Raw genomic sequence first — 13621 nt, 5'->3', positions numbered from 1 at the left:
TTGCTCCTCAAAACATTTCAAGAGATCAACTAGTCCAAACAAAAATCATTTTTAAATTTTAGGTGAATTTAATATATAGAACTACACATAAGTCAAACATAATGTTACAAAAAAAAAACCTAAAAAGACAATAAACTAAATTGTGAGAATAACAAAAATATTATCTACCAAATTCGTTGCAATCACGACTATATTAGAGGAACAATATATCCAATGAAAAAAAAGATCACTTAAAACAGCTCAATTCTTACAACGAAATACTTATATATTAGATAGCTACAAAAACTCTAAACAATTTACTCCTAAACAAAGAGTCTAAGCCCCTCTAACTTGAGACTTCTTCTCGTTATTGCATGATCACTCTTTTCATCTCTCGTTTGAAACACACTTAAAAATAAAACAATTTAGACACTCTCCAATAACAAGACTCTCTCTGAACAAGCTGGAATTCAACGAAGAAAAAATCCAAAGATGTGTTGCAATACAAGACAACGACCACAACCTCATAGAGAGTAACACACTATTCTTTTCGTCATAATGCCCTTACTCAAGAATCGTCCACTTCGAAGTAAAGACACGTTGTCAGGTAATTTAAAATAGTAAATAAATAAAAAGCAACACGACAAAACAAAAATGTATATATTATTCCAAATGTTTTATTTTGCCTCCAAATACCAAACTCTTGTTGATCTTAATGATTTAGAAATGAGTTATTATTTATTAAGTATATCACACACATATAGTACTGTTACTCCTTTGACATAGAATAGAATTATTTTGATTAATTATTATAGGCTTAGTGGTTGACAGTGGGTAAGAATAATGTGAATGAAGATCATATGGTTCCTTGTTTGAATACCAAGTCAAAGTCTACTTCATACACATCACACTTCATTTTTCAAACCAATTCAAATCACATATTTAATTTTGTGTAGAGATCGATAGAGAAATGACTATTTATGTGATCGACTGTATAGCAAAAAGAGCAAGAAATTTGAGTTGTGTAAATCTATATAATTGTTTGAGTTTTTAGTTTGGATAACAAATTAAAAACAAGGGTGTTATTAGACAGGTGTCGTCTTATATTTTAGATATTCATTTTTTAAAAATAAAAATCTAAAACTTTGAGATTAAATTTAATATTGAAGAAAAGTTTGGACATAGAAATTAATTAACAAAACTTATGAAGACTTTATAGGGTTTGTCTTCTGCCTTTTATGAGGACAAAAATGAATGAAAGAAGGTTGAAGATTTCTTAATTAGAATATTAATTATGTTTTAGATTAATAAAACAAGAATTTTCTTTTTTTAATTAATAAAACAAGATTTTGATGAAGATGGGAGAATCCACAACAATTGACATTTGACACCTAATGCAATTATACTTTATACAAATACAACAAAAATCACTCCTTAGTCTAAAATTATATTAAGGCCTAAGGATAAAATCAAAAAGTTATAAATTACAAAAGGCTAAATTGTTATAAATAATTATAAATTTTTGTTATGGGTAAATATTTTATCAATTTCTAATAATTTTTTAGATAAAAAAGTGACATTTTATTTTGACGAGATCCTAAGCTATAGAGAAAAAATTGATACGAATTTAAAACAAACCTCAGCCAAATTATTTTCGACTGAGTTTGTAAATACAAAAACGGATAAATGGGACTATTTAAAGTTAGAGAAAATTGCAAAAATATTTAAATTTATTTAATTAGTAAAAATTTCTATAATTATGTAAGTTAATTTGAATAAATTTGAAGGTCTAATTTTTAAAGATTATTTCCAATATATATTTTTTTGGAAATCATTAATTCGTGGACATAATCATTTGTTGTAAAGTGATTTCGAAAGTGGTTTTTGGAATTTCAATCTCCACTTCTTTATTGTTATGTGCATGTACATGAAGTATAATTAAGTGGATTCACCCCTAACCTACTGTTTAATCACTAAATTAAATCATCAAATCAGTCCTTCTCATTTGGGAACTATGTTTTGTTTATTATTTTTAAATTTTGATCAACCATTTAAAAAACTAACCAAAATTTGAAATGTAAAAAGAAAAAAAACTTTTATAATTGATTATAATTTTTCTAAAAAATTAACTATTGTGCTTAAAAAAAATACAAATAATTTCTAAAATATAAATAATACCTAAGTTTAGCTTTTAAAGACAAAATAATAAAACGAAATAGTCAGTAAATAGAGCTATAGTTTTATAGACTATTTATAATTTAAACTTAAATATATCAAATATTTAAATTTAAAATTATTATTCACATTTATTGTTCATTTCGTTAAACTTTTATTCACATTTTCAATCTAGTATTACTTTTAAATTCGAAACAATCATTAATCGAACATGGTCGATTTTGAACAAAACCCGAGGCCAAAAATCAACCAAGTCGATTTATACGAAGAGAAACCGACAACAATGTTTAGCGGGTTGGTTTTTTAAAACATTTTAATTAAACTTAAACCACCGACCATATTTTTAATAAAACCAACCATCATGTGTTGATTCATTCGGCTTTTCGAATGTCAATGCTCACCCCTACTTTAAATCATCTAATGATAAAATACGTGTTAATTATCATAAACATTTTGACATTAAATTTATCGAATTTGATAAAAATAAAAACATAGGTATAATTAACTAATACTCTAGGTCGCACTTAATCTATGTCCATTTTTCACTTTCTTACGCCATAAATTTTTTAAAAAAAATATACGTATAACGTACAAAAATAATTTGATAACAACACTATCAAAATGAGAATCTAATAAACTTATAATTTAATGAATAAAGAAGTGTTAATAATGTATGGATATGTTCAAAACTACAGCGATGGATTAGCCTTTCATTCCATACCATTACCATACGTGATGTATTTAAACAAAATAGCTACGCAATTATCATTTCATGTTAAAATGATTATAAATATATATGATAGAGTTAAAATTAAACATGAGGCTAAATCAAACTTAAACTATATTAAACACAATACATTTACATGTTTTTAATTATATTGTATAAAAAAGGCAAGTGGGTTGGATTTAATTGTGGATATATAATTAAATTTTGAGCTAAGAACATTTGACCAATAATAATAACACAATACCCTAATATACATATATATGTTAAAACAATGAAAATGAAGGCAATGTGGGGATAGGACAAAGTTTTGGATTTATATATGAAATTAGACAAAATGTTTGGTGATTAAGTACTTGATTTAAATTTCTTTAAATGGAAAATGATTGAACAATAATCAAAAACCAAAGTTTTTATTGCATTACTATCCTACTCCACATTATAACATTTTAGAGTGGAAAAAGGGGGAAGATTGGTTGAACAAGTAAATTAAAAGGATAAGGTTGATTGGAAGATTTGTTTAATTCATGCATGTTTACCTCTCTGCCGTATTTATTCGTTTTTCTCGACCTAAAATTCTCATAATAAAATTTAAAATTTAAAATATATCTTCACGACAATCATGGAAGTATATATATCGATCTCTACCATTGATGTATTCTATAAAGGAAATTACAATTTTAATATTTATAATATAATAATTTTCTTAAAGATCGTTGTATTAGTTGACTATTTGTATGCCCTCGTTCATATCATTAATAAAACAAAGATAAGGGTTTATTTACTCTTTCCTCTGATATAGTATCAGTTGAGAATTATTAATCTTCCATCAATCATCACTATCCACTCTTCAACCTCCTTCATCTGGTGCTCTCGAACCCTCATCTTCGACCACCAACAACTCCTTTCCGTCATCGCAATTATGAAAAACATATTATCTTCATCTTGATTTCTGATCTCCTAACTGAATTAAAGTATACCTCATGGAGTCGAGCATTCATCCTTTGACTTCACTGTCAAATTAAACAGTAAGGTCCAAGATACAAAGTACCAACTAAAATTGCTGTTTTTTGAAATCATGATTGTCAGTTTGAATTTTGAAGTGTAAGAAAGTTAAGAAATTCACATAACACATGAAATGCCAAAATAACTTGAAAGCCAATCATGACAAGACGAATATAAATGAATTAAAGTTGAAGAAGAAAAGGTTTAGGAGAGAATGAGAGAGGTTGATTGCTTAAAGAAGTTGAATACGTCTGTGGGGCTTCACAAGGATGACTTGCCTTTTCATATGTTGCCATCCATCAAAAGTTTATCACCTTTCATTATTAATTACCACACATTTGTCCTTCACTTAAATATATATATAATAAGATGCATACATATTTATGTTACTATTCACTAATCTTGACCTAATTCCTCGTTAATTACTTAGCTCCCTACATTCCTTAATTGAGTTAATTAATAGTATACGATTACCTTTTATTTTACGGCTACCAATTTAAGTCTTTCCTCGAACAAAGTATTGTACGAGACAATATCTAAAATTGAGTTTGCATATTTGTTGCTCGTAAACACGTAGCATGATTTTGTACAACGCAATTAGTCTATTCAAACCAACTTTTAAATTTAGAGCATGGTTTGATGTTGAATTAATAAGTACGATAAAATTACAACCTCCATGTATTCGAATAATATAATGTTAATATTGTCCCCATTTGACATAAAAACTTTATCGTACCATATATACCAATGAGAAGATTATAGTATGTGTCCAACGTACAAAAATATCTATAAATGGTCAATTTGATCAACACAACTTAATTACTAGTGAAACATTTTGTTTTGTGTGTTAACTCAAAGGGTTATAATTAATCACATTCCAACGATGTTACGCTAAAATATGTGTATAAATGCATATATTATGCTGAAAAAATAATTGTTTAAGCAAATTAATTGTGTTATAATTAACAATATATGGTTTTATTTAACCTAAAGTTAGTATTGTCGAGTTGTTAGTGGAAGAATATTGTCATTACTAAGCTCTATGAATATGTAAACTATCTAATCTTTTGACACCGTTCCATCATCAAATAAAAACTTATAAATTTCTAAATTCATGCATTACTAATGAATTTACGGGATATTAAAATTGAAAAATCACACATACAATAATACTATTATATTTTTTAGTTCACCAAATAGGATTTGATTTTTAATTTGATACAAGATGTTAATATATATATGGTTTTATACACCTAACTTTTTTGGTACAATGCAAAAATACAAGGTATAAAAGGATGCAAACTTTTTATCTTTTGATCTTAGCATATACTTTAATTAAATTTTGGTTGACGAGATCTTTTTATGTTAGGTACTTTGATTGAAGATTAGGTTTGAAGGTGATGTAAAGTTTAAACTTTTGTAACATATGATATTGATGTTTAAAATCTTGATATCAATTGCCAATATTTCAATTTTACATATGTATTAATAAATATATATATATATAATTGTTTTTAAATGCATTATTAATTAATAAACGAGTAATTTATAATTCATTTTTAGAATAATAATTATAGCAATGGATCTTGTAGATTACCAATACATTCAATGAATGATCATGGTAGACCGACTAAATCGAAATCGGTTTTGAAAAGTTGAAAATCAATCCATCTTTTACTATTGGATGAAGTTGGTTTGAATATTTATTAAACTGACTCGGATCAATGGATGATCGCTCTAACTAGATATATAACACGAATGAATATTTAAAATAGTTGGAGGTAATTAGAATGTAATTAATGATATTTAGAGCTTAATTAGGGCAATGATTGAAAAACCCACCACGTAATGGAAGAAAAATGGAAATTAACATTACTAAACAGTAAGAGTGTGGAAGAGAAGACTTTTTCTTTTTTCATTTTCACAAGAAAAAGACAGCTGGAAAAAGGGGGACCCACGTAAAGAAAAACGCGGTGACGTGGCTGGTTAGGGCAGAGAGAGGGAGGGGGTGGGGAGAAAAACGACGTTGTTTTGACGGCTATTATATGGTGGTGACGGCAGCAGCAGCAACGACGTGAACCTTCCACGTCCAATTGGAGAATGGCGGGTGAAAAGAAATGCGGGCCCCGCTGATTGCGTGTCGACCGTTAGAGGAAGGGGGGCGTAATCGTAAATGGACAAAAATCCCGTCATATTATCAGGTAGTGGTGGACCCCGACGTCCGTCGATGACGCTCCGCCGTTGGTTCGTTGAGGCATTGGGGCGTTGGGGGCATGGCTGCTGCTGCTTGCTGCTATGGCTGCGCCTTTGTAAATTGTTGAAATGCCCATGCACTTTCTGAAAGTGATGAATTTGATATACCCATATGTTACTCGTCTCAATTAATATAAATAATAAAAAATTTAACTCGTGTTAAATTTCTTTCATATATAGATTTTCTAAAAGTATTTATCCACCTATGAATTTTAATGATGATTTTGTTTAAGAATTTCATAATTTATAATTTACTTATTATGTTTTCAAAGTTTAGTGTGAACGTTGAAAATTATTTATATTTATTAATTGTTATTCATTCTTATGAAATGTACTATAATAAATTATACTTTATATATTATATGTATATATAATATAATATAGTACAATGAGATCTCTTTCTAAAAACAACAATAACAATAATAATAATAATGTAAAATTACTAATCAAACCAAACATTCCAAATTTGAAGTGTAACATCAACTATATCCGATTAGTTTTGTGATTTTAAAATTAACTTTCACATATAGTAAATTTTTTTAAGTTTCATAACATGAAAATATGAAGGACAACCTAATTTTTCATAGGCCTTGAGTCCGCTCATAGGTTTTAAACCTTACCTAAGGCAACTATGAACATATATATGTGTGTCTACACGTTAATTAATTATTGATACTATAATGAATAATTCTTTTATATGATGCATCATTAAAGATAAAGGATATATTTATATGTTTTGTATGGTTTAGTAAACATTTTTATTTGTAGTATGAAAATTGAATCTAAAATTAGGATATATTGAATATAACATGAGACAAAATATTTAATTGGTATACAACATACATTATTTCATATTAAAAATTAAAGTTATACATCTCGAATACTTTAAAATGTAATTATTTTGTTTATGTCACTTTAAAATAACCAAACATTAATTTATGCATATATATCACTTCATTATTTTATGAAAAGCTAAAGCTAAAGATAATTGTATTTTTTCAAACATTTACAAAAGCATATACATATAATCAATAAATTATATTGATTTTGAACATTACATTATAGTAGATATTTTAAATATAATTCCATGCTCTTAATTTTTTATTTTTTTTAAAAAAAGAAAAATAATTCCATATTTCATCATCCATGTTGTGTTTGAATTAGTTTTCATATAAAGTAAGAGATCTATAACCATCATATTTAACAATAAACGTGAGAAACATAATATCTTTCACCTTGAAAAAGAAATATATATGTGTACTATATTTTCATACTATTAGAAATTGAAATTGAATGAATAAATGTGTGCATGTATTATTAGATTGAATTTAAAAAATAAATAAAAGAAATCCACAAAAAGCAAAGAAAAAGATTTTAAAAATTGATCAAATTTGAAGAAAAGTGAGAAGTGGGGAGTGGGAGAGAGAAATACTTTGTAAACTCCTTTATTTAGTAAAGGGTGTTTCCACATACAACATGGCATTTTGCCAAACTTAAAATAGGGAAAAAAGAGGAATAATATTAGAAACATTGCAAAACTTTTTATGTGGTTTTGCTTCTAATTTTTTCTAACTATTTTTAGTTTGTTTTATGAATCTTTTTGTTTTTATTTAATTCAACCATTTCTCAATTCATTTTTAAATAATATTAAATATAATTATTTTTCTTAATTAAGTGATGTAGGATATAGCATTAGAAAATTATTTTTATAAAGTTAATTTAGGGTTACCAACTTTGTAGTAAGAATTTATCTAATGATAAAGCAATTTTACGTATATACGCATCGTAAAATTATGGAGGATTAAGAGTCTTTGTTACTTTACACTATCTCTATCCAAGATTATAGTAAAAAAAAAAAAAAAAATCAAAAGGAACGCTATACCCATGTTTATGCATCTTCGAGCTAGCCTCATTACACGTTAAAAAAAAAACAGTTAAAAGAGGATATAAGAAGTGCTTTTATCACATTACAGATAATGATTGAACAATTTAGTAAGATGTACGGACATTACTAGAAAAATGGACTCTCTTGACTTTTGTGATTTTATTTACTTGAAGTTTTAAAAAAAAAGACATAAAAAAAATGGACGATTTCAATGATAAAACGTCAACAATTTTTAAAATATTGTAAAGAAAGTACACTCTTGACGACGTTTTTAAAACATCATAAATATACAAGTACATTCTTGACGTTTTTTAAATATCGTAAACTTTCATATTCTTGACGGTTTTTAACTGTCACGAACAATTGTATATTCGAGGTTTATAAAACATCAAACGTTTAGTATTTTTGACGTTTATTAACTGTCAAGAGCTTCGACTTCATCTTGATGCTAGTTTTGGCGATGGTTAAAAGATGTGAAACGAGAGTTTGTTTTTGTAGTAGCGGGATGTAATCGTAATCCATAATATAAAAAAAAGGCTAAATAGGCTTATATTAAATTAATAATTTAACAAGTGAATGAAAAATATTATATTTAAAGGTATGTATAGTTGGTTTCTTAAATAATTTTAATAAACAATCAAATAAAGTATTTGATTTCCAATCGTGTTCTTCTGCTGTCCATTGGATTCAAAGATTAATTTATACATATAGTTTGAATTTGAGTTCAAAGTAACCACAAATTGATGAAAACTATGCATTGATGAAACCAAATCGAACCATAGAAATTATTGTATTACAACAATCAAGTTAATAATATCTAAACGATTTACTATATTTGAATCTCTTATACCATGTGTGTTGAAACCTCTCTAAACTATTCAACATTTAATTTAGTAAACCAAAGATCTCATTAAATAATCAAATTAGATGTCATCAATTAATATTGTGGGAAAAAAATAGTAACAAACATCAACCATTGGTTAATTGAAGTCAATTTAATGAGATTTTGAAAGGGTTTGATATTTATGCTTTAAAATGACCTAAAAACAAGAAGATTTTTTTTAAAAAAAATTATATTTGTCTTTAGATATTTTATTTATTAGATGGGACATGAAACAAATTACTTGATCCTCTTGATTCTAATTAAAGTTTCTTTAGGCCATGTGCCTAAATACTGTGCCAATTACTCATATAAATGTATGTGTCCTCAAATATAATCCAAAGTCTAAGATTTTGTACGTGACTACCACAATTCATATATACTCAAAGTGTGATGTAAAACTATGCTATATTTGATTAAAAAAAGAAGAAGAAGAAGAAGAGGGTTAGCAATATTTTTCATGGATATATGCTTTTAGTCCATAATTTTTTAGATGTTATAATTTTAGAATTATATTTAGTTAGGTTATTAGAAATTTCAAAAGGTATTTGTTACCATCACCAAACAGTAAATAATTAATATAAAATCTAAATTAAAATTTTATATCATATTATTTAAATTTAAGTAAAACATAAACAGCCCGAAAATGAATATTTAATAACAAAAATTAAAGTTAAAAATGTAAAATTTGAAACAAAACAAAGTTCAAAACCCTAGAACGATAAAATAAAACATAAAAACTCAATTAAAATCAAATTTAAAACATCGTAAAAATGTAAAATATTAAACTCTAACAGAGTAGATAAAAACTCAATGAACAAAAAAATCTATATATATTTCTTATTATTTAAAAATACATATTATGTGGGTGAATTATCAAAAAAGAAAATATAAATTTAATAAAATATTTACAAAATTTTGAATTTTATTTATAATAATTGACATGGATATGCTCTATCACCGTGACAAATGATAAAAGATTATTAACTTTTTTACTATATTTAAAAATATCTCTTTTTTATTGTCGCTGATTATAATAATCAAATTATTAGTTTATGTCGATGTATACAAATAGTTTACTATATTAGTGAATATTTTCATAATTTTTTTAGAAAAACTAAAACAAGTTGTGTAATAGAATGTATCCGTATTTAATTAAAACGAATACCAATTAATTACGCTATTAAGCGTATGTAACCTTAAATTAAGGAATCCATCAATATCCAATGTGTTTAATTACATTAAAAATAAATGATATGAATTCTCCAAGCCGACTCTAATTCTCCCAATTATGTGAATGAGGTCAAGACAATAATTAAAAATGGAAAAATTTCTAATCTAAACCCTAATTTTTCAAATTGAGAAAACCACAACCAAATAATAATAATAATAATCGTAGATGGACACTGCATTATTTTCATCCCCTCTCTACCATTTCTACATCTTCTTCACGTCTCATTCTTCTTCTTCTTCTTCTTTATCCCTTAATTTAAACACAAAATCCAATCATCCGAATCTGCAACGGAATAGCCGAGGTTTGAAGATCAATAGTTTTAAAAATCAGTATACAAACAATTTCATGTTCCTATCATTTGAACAAATTACATTTAATTCGATTCTCAATGTAAATTAAAATTAAGAGAATGGTGGGGTGTGGGTGAAGTAAGAGCCAAATCCCAAAGGACAGAAAGAAATATTATTAAACAAAGAGTAGATTAGTTATCCACCGACTGAATCCTATTCTTTCAGTCTTCATCTCCAATCATAATTTCAACACAAAACAAAACCAACCCCACCTTCCATTTCTTCTCTCTTCCCTTCATTCGCCATACAATTGTAATATTAATTCACCTTAGTTTCCACACTTTTTTCTTTTTCATTCTTTGATAATCTAGACAGATAAACACCCACATTCTATAACTAAACCAAATCCCAAAATTCCCATTTATTATATGTGTATATATGTATATATATTTTTAATTCTTCAGCTTCTTCATCTGCTAACTTCAGTAATTCCAGAACCCGTCGAGGTCGATCGGTGGCATATTAGGACCTGGTGGAGCTTCTTGTTGAGAATTACCAAACGGCCTTCGACCCATTTCGAGATTTGGGAAAACAGATGAAATTTCGTTGTTGAGATCGGTGGTGAGGCAGGTTTCTTGGGAGATGCTGATTTTTTCTCTTTCTGTTTTGAATGTGTTTCCGCCATTGACGTTTTGAATCAAAGCTCTGAGGAGTGATTGTTGTTCTTGTAAAAGAAGGGAGTTTGTGAACTGGAGATTTGGAGGAGGAAGGGAGAAGGTCTGATTTGGAGGTGAATACATTGAGTTTGAATGTGGGTTTCTTGGAAATGAATCGATTGGATTGGGAATTATAGAGAATAAAGAAGTGTTGGTGTTGTTGTTGTTGTTGTAAGAAGAAGCCATTGGTTCAAGTTTTGTTTGAGAATCCATGGCGATGGAGAAGCAGGGCACGTTACTGTTATTAGCCAATTGAACAACAGGGCGTTTGGTTTCTCCATTAAATGGTAAGGAATCTGTTAATGGAGGAAGAATAGAGTGGCTAAATTCATTCCCGAAAGAACCCAATTTCGATATCCCAGAAATATCCACTTTCTTCCCACTTGAATTCTTCTGAAATACTCTACAAATCACCCACTCATTCTGCATAAAAAAAAAAGGGCAGAAGAATTCAAGAAGAAGACAAAAACAGAGCAACAAACAAAAATTCAACGATCAATTGAATTCATACCTTGGCAGTTTTGGGAAGGTTTAGAGCAGAGAGTTTACCCTCTAATCGATATTCATGCATAACCCAATCAGATTTTTCACCTTTTGGAGCTCTTCCTCTATAAAAAACCAAAGTTTTCTTCATACCCACAAGAGATTTTCCTCTATAAATGTCTTTATCTTTACCAGTAGCTTTCCAGTACCCAGCTTCAGTTGCTCTGTTCGTCCTCAATCCAGTTGGGTATTTTCTATCTCTAACACAAAAAAAATACCACTCTTTTTCTCCCATTTTCGCCTTCCCTGAAAACCCCAAATCATCAAAAATTCAAAAATCAACAAAGAAACATCAAGAGAGAAATTCCAAACAAAACAAAACAGAGAGGTTGTTAAGGTCAGTTACAAGGCAAATCCCAAGGCTCAGATTTGTTAAGATCAACATCACCAATTGCTCTACAACAGAAACTACTATCCATAACTTTCTCAAACAAGTAATGAGAAATGAGTTCTTCATCAGTGGGATGAAATCGAAAACCAGGAGGCAGTTCCAAATGATCTTGTTTATTAACAACACCACCAGCAGCAGCAGCCATGGTTTTAAAGTAAGGTTTTTAGAAAGAGAATAGAGGTAGGAATTTGTGAGAAGATACACAGCTTTAAAACGAGTTTTAATAAGAGAGAAAAAGGAAAAGAGAAAGAAACGGTTAAGAAAAAAAGGTTTGAGGAAAAAGAAAAGAGAAGTGAAAGATGGATATTGTGTTATGGGGAGAAAAAAAAAGGCAGAATGTAAAACAGAACAGCCCTAAATAGTGGGTTTTTAAGAGCAAGAGAAACGTGGTTCTTAAGGCAACTCTTCTTGCTGATGTTAGTTCTAAGCCTTTTTCATTTTTTTTCTTCTTTTTTGACCCTTCGCCAAAACCACCTCTAGCTCTTGTGTTCTCTTCTTCCTATAGACATTTCCATTGTTTAAATAACTACTACAGTGATATAGAAATGAATTCTCAAACTTATATAATGAATACGATTAATACAATTACGTACATGATCCGTTAATTCCATCATTTACCGATTATTCTCCAAAAAAAATCTCATCATTCATCAATTTGACTAAGGAAAAAAGACAACTCACTCCTTGATAATAATTTTATTCATTATTTTTGTCCTAATTGTTCTTTCTTTTTTTCTTCCTTTCATAAAGACAGCTCATTTCAAATGGACATGTCAGTAATTTCGTGGCTTTCTATTCCTCTCTTAATTTGTTGAATTAAGCTTGATTTCATTTTAAATAATTAATCACCGGAGTTGACCTACTTTTTGTTAGATTAGAACATAAGAAAAGCAAAAAGATTTGAACAAAAATATCATTTATTAGTTATTACCACGTAACTTCACACATTCCTAAATGATTAATGATTCGAAGATATATCACGAATGAAGGTAGTATAATTTGAAGATATAACAAGTTTTCACCTCAAGATCACTAATTGACAACGAGATTGTGATATAACTTAGTATGATTTTAAGATATATGTATAGTCTTATTCTTTTTTTCAATATAAGTTTCTTTAACATTATTATGGTCCATAGTATTAAAATTTTCAACCGAGTCTATGTGATATAACCTACTTTGGTCTTTTATGCTTTTTTCAAACTTTACCTTTAATTACAATAGAATTTACCTTACAAGTCATCCTCGAATTGTATTTTATTCACTAAAAAAAACTCACCTATTTTATAAAAAAAAAAAAATGAAAATCCTTTTACTAAAACCCTAGACCCCAACTAATCAATTAAGCTAAATAATTTTTTTTTTTTAAAAAAAAACAAATTTGTTTGTTTTCACATTAAGTAGAATAATGTATACCAATATGGAAATGATAAAAATAGACTATTGAAACTTTGAGCTAAATTTCAAAACTTTTAAAATAACAGAGACCCACTTTAAACTATGCCTAATCATACCATTATATAAGATTTATAACATAATTAAAACT

At 27.8% G+C, this 13621-nt stretch overlaps 1 protein-coding gene across 1 annotated transcript; it reads right to left on the bottom strand.

Moving 5' to 3' along the window:
• Nucleotides 1-10564: 10564 nt before the first annotated feature.
• Nucleotides 10565-12568, bottom strand: LOC101214387 (NAC domain-containing protein 100). The gene is made up of 3 exons (XM_011661856.2): nt 12031-12568; nt 11653-11930; nt 10565-11564 (listed from the first exon to the last, which is right to left on the bottom strand). Exons 1-3 carry the CDS (start codon nt 12218-12220, stop codon nt 10908-10910), a joined length of 1125 nt encoding a protein of 374 aa, XP_011660158.1. The 5' UTR covers nt 12221-12568; the 3' UTR covers nt 10565-10907.
• Between the last annotated feature and the right edge of the window lie 1053 nt (nt 12569-13621).

Source organism: Cucumis sativus, chromosome 1 (assembly GCF_000004075.3).
Source record: "Cucumis sativus cultivar 9930 chromosome 1, Cucumber_9930_V3, whole genome shotgun sequence".
NCBI lineage: Eukaryota > Viridiplantae > Streptophyta > Magnoliopsida > Cucurbitales > Cucurbitaceae > Cucumis > Cucumis sativus.
Note: the sequence above shows the minus strand (reverse complement) of the source record. Positions and strands in the feature narration are given on the sequence as shown.

Excerpts from the sequence above, each read along its gene's own strand:
- LOC101214387 (XM_011661856.2), bottom strand. The coding sequence starts at position 12,220 with ATGGCTGCTGCTGCTGGTGGTGTTGTTAATAAACAAGATCATTTGGAA. Across the intron at positions 11,931-12,030 it reads TGAGCCTTGGGATTTGCCTT|GGAAGGCGAAAATGGGAGAA; the intron begins GTAACTGACCTT and ends TGGGGTTTTCAG. Across the intron at positions 11,565-11,652 it reads ACCTTCCCAAAACTGCCAAG|AATGAGTGGGTGATTTGTAG; the intron begins GTATGAATTCAA and ends TTTTTTATGCAG.